The sequence below is a fragment of the Octodon degus genome, unplaced genomic scaffold, assembly GCF_000260255.1.
Source record: "Octodon degus isolate 3935 unplaced genomic scaffold, OctDeg1.0 scaffold00182, whole genome shotgun sequence".
In the NCBI taxonomy this organism is placed as follows: Eukaryota; Metazoa; Chordata; class Mammalia; order Rodentia; family Octodontidae; genus Octodon; species Octodon degus.
In genome coordinates, this window is record NW_004524758.1 from 3,917,256 (window position 1) to 3,921,003 (window position 3,748).

General features: G+C 50.1%; 1 protein-coding gene across 1 annotated transcript in view; it reads left to right on the forward strand.

Annotated features, from left to right (window-relative positions):
- Vps26b (VPS26, retromer complex component B) overlaps positions 1-3,334 on the forward strand; it is a 25,216-nt gene extending 21,882 nt beyond the window's left edge. The window contains exons 4-6 of the mRNA XM_004643690.2: positions 759-934; positions 2,513-2,655; positions 3,049-3,334. Of these exons, the coding sequence (XP_004643747.1) occupies positions 759-934; positions 2,513-2,655; positions 3,049-3,195 (466 nt within the window). The 3' untranslated portion in view covers positions 3,196-3,334. The remainder of the gene's footprint in view (positions 1-758; positions 935-2,512; positions 2,656-3,048) is intronic.
- Positions 3,335-3,748: the final 414 nt, after the last annotated feature.

Below are 3,748 nucleotides of genomic sequence, written 5' to 3' on the forward strand. Positions count from 1 at the left end.
CGCCTGCACTCTCACCAGCGCACTGCACAGACAGATTACCACTCTTGCCCAACAGATTACTACTGACTGACGGGAAGCGAGAAGCTTGAAGGGTAAGAAAGTGTTGTCGCCGTGTGAATAGGTTGCTCATGGCTGAGGGATCGCGAGCCACGCGAGAAGCCTTGACGCAGAGGGGACTCGCTTATCACACTGAATGGTTCTTGCCTGGTCTGCCCGGCCCAGCCCAGCCCAAGCGGAGTGTTTGGTGTGAACCATTAAGGCGCAGCTCCGGATCGACATTATGTGGAGGCGAGAGAGGAGGAGACCTGGTTTATGCGTTTGTGGGCTTGGCCTCCCACGTATTAGATGAGTATATTGTGAACTACATACAAAGGGGCTGGGGAGATAGCCTTGCAGCTTAAGTGCCTGCCTGGTAAAGTACAAGGTTGTGAGATTGATCCCTAGTAAGAGTAAATAAATCAATCCTAAAATGTATACAGAAGTACAGAAAGTATATGCTAAGGAGATGGAGCTTATGAATAATGAAGAGGTGAAATAATCATGCACAGTTGACATTCTTTGAGTTGGGAGAGTGGAAGGATCACTTAGCTTCAGGTAAAGCATGCACTGGGAAGCCACTCCACAGCAGTGAGGCTGAGAAGACAGTGTGTCCCACCATGGGACCCGCAGCCACCAGGCAAGGCTGGGCACTGTCCTCTCCACTGAGACAAAACAGAACCAGCTACTGCACCCGTATCTTCTATTTTTTTCTTCCTCAGATACCACTTGAAAGATGTCATTGTAGGGAAGATATACTTCCTGCTGGTCAGAATCAAAATCAAGCACATGGAGATAGACATCATCAAACGGGAAACCACAGGCACTGGCCCCAATGTGTACCACGAGAATGACACCATAGCGAAGTACGAGATCATGGATGGGGCGCCAGTGCGTGGTGAGTGTCCTGGTGCAAGGCCTTGGCCCTGCCCTTTTGATCCCAGCCCTGTACAGAATTTGAAAGGACTTGCAAGACATATTAAAATGAGATGTCCTCTTAACCTATGGTTTCTTAATCTGAAGTGTGCACCATGGGTATCAATAAGAAGAACAAGGCGGAGTTTGCAAATTTCAGCTCCCACCCATCTTCCTCCATGTTGACCTCAGCTGCTGACAGTGAACATTCCACTAATGTTTCCTGTTGACATTCCTGACATTCTTTGTGGCTTGAGCCAAGAAGTTCCTGGATGGTAGTTATTCTTACTTAGTTCTACTGCTGATAAAATTTATTGATTTATTTATTTTATGGCATGGAGGGTTGAACCCAAGGCCCCTTGTGTGATAGACAAGCACTCACCGCTGCACTATCAGTCTAGCCCGTGAAGTCATTCTCTCTGTGACTCATTCACTGAGCACTACTACTAGGCTGAACCTCACGGCCAGGCCCTGCAGAGCACACTGGGCACCAGTGGCAGTGGTTCTCCCTCACTCCACAGAGCTCATCCTGCACTGGGGTGAGTGGTTTTGAAAGCACTTTGATACTTGGGTATCTGCCTGATTATTTAGGAGTTGCAATCACTCACATTCCTCTTTGTCTCCAGCAATCAAGGATAAAGACTGTCTCCCCTCACTTTGAAGTGCGTGATGCTTCTGAGGTAGTATTCAGTGTATTCTCAGATTGCTCCATGTGGAGGAAGAGTGTCACAGATTTAGTGTCCCACAAAGAGCCCTCAGGTTCTTCGGTGTTACTGTGTCAGCCCCTTGGGGCATTGGGACTGAGCTCTCCAGATACTCTGATTTTTTTTTTTTTTTTTTTTAATTTAAAAGTAGACAACTTTAGTATCGCTTACACCTATGAAATGGAGCATTAGGACACACAGCAGATAATTAAAAGATCTTTTATATTTAGCTTTTAGACTACATTATGGGTCTGTCCTGTCTCAGCAGAATTAGTTCCCTAGTTTTGTTCCTAAGGCACGGTGTTGAGAGCTGGAAGGACCTAAAATGTTGTGCAGTGGGATTCTGTAATTTTCCACATGAGAAAATTAAACTCCCGAGAAAGCAACAGATTTCCTCAGAAGCCATCAAGCTATTAGAGCAGAACAAGGACCAAGATGAGGGCTGCCTCCCAGACCGCTGCACCATGAGCACGGGGCTCTATTCTTGGGTGCATACTGCCCAGACTGAGGGAGGTGGCACTGCCTCTGCTGGGTGGCATGGTGAAGGAGCTGGGGTTTGGCAGCTGACTCTTGGAAATCAGAATATGCTGAGTAACTTCCTTGCACCAGTCACACTTAGCTGTTCCTCACTTCCTTTCTGGACGGGAAGGTAAGAGGACTTTGGGAAGGATGAAACAAAACTGGGAGTCATAGTGTTGCCCTGGGCAGCAGAATGCAACTTCCCCAAAGGCAGAAGCATTTGCTTACTGTTTTGTGTCATGCCCAGCTGGAATCTCACTTGCTGTCCTCAGAGGGACATGGTACGAAGCACAGTCGTCACTTTGTTCCTTGGCCTGATTCCACCTCACCTCTTACAGGAGAGTCCATCCCAATCCGGCTCTTCCTGGCAGGGTACGAGCTCACACCCACGATGCGAGACATAAACAAGAAGTTCTCTGTGCGCTATTACCTCAACCTAGTGCTGATTGACGAGGAGGAACGGCGCTACTTCAAGCAACAGGTGAGGTGCCTCCTCCAGGCCCCTGGATACCCTGGGACGGAATAGAAGGGTCATCATTCCCGTGCGGGGTCTGGCTCTATAGGGAGTGCTCCTAAGTCTCTATACTACTTGTTATTTTACCAAGAAGCGGATGCATTAGGTTCCCTAGAATCCCACAGTGGGAATGAGAGTTCCCACTTAATACCCAGAGTGTGCTTACTTTATCAAGCCAGCCTCCTACAGGCACCTGCCCTCAGCGCCACAGCAGGAATGTGAGGTACTGGCACCCACTGCTTCAGTGAGCTAAACAGTGGAGGTTCTTACACAAGACTCCTTGGGACAGAAGCGGAAGGCTCTGGAAAACTTTGGGCCTCCCTGTCAGGTGTCACATTGTTCCCTCTCCTAATTCTGCAGGAAGTGGTGTTATGGCGGAAGGGTGACATTGTGCGGAAGAGCATGTCGCACCAGGCAGCCATCGCCTCGCAGCGCTTCGAGGGCACAGCCTCCCTGGGGGAGGTGCGGACCCCCAGCCAGCTCTCTGACACCAACAGCAGGCAGTAGGCCCCTGGGCCAAGAAGCTGTGGGGCTTTACCCCAGCACCCCCATCTACCAAACACCAGTGGCTGAGGGAGAGGAAGGATGGTGTGAGGCTCAGCTGACCGTTACTTGCAACCTGAAAACAAATCATGTTTTGGACTTATAAATTCTTTTCTCTGAAGAACTGAAGGGGCTTAGGTTGGGCAGCAGTCTCCTTGGCATTCTGCGGCCGATGTGAGGCTGGGGAGAGGAAGCACTGTGGAAGCTAGTCTCTCTCTGGGGAGGAAGAGTCCTCCTCATGGGCTGCTTTTTGTGTCTGGGAGGCCAGCCAGGAGCACACAGCTTTGGCTGCTGGCTCTGGGTTTCCTGACACAGGGACTGAGGACATCCCTGGGATTCAGAGCTGCCAGCAGGGCCCTGGGTAGTGGTGTCTTTTATTCCCCTTGACTGTCCCTGAGGTGGTGGCAAAAGGAGAGGGCCCTTCCTAAGTGGGGTGGGGTACCTCAAGATCAGGAAGCTACCTCTCTGGGAGTCCCAGACGTGGTGCTTTGGAGTTTCCACAGCCATCTTCTCTCTG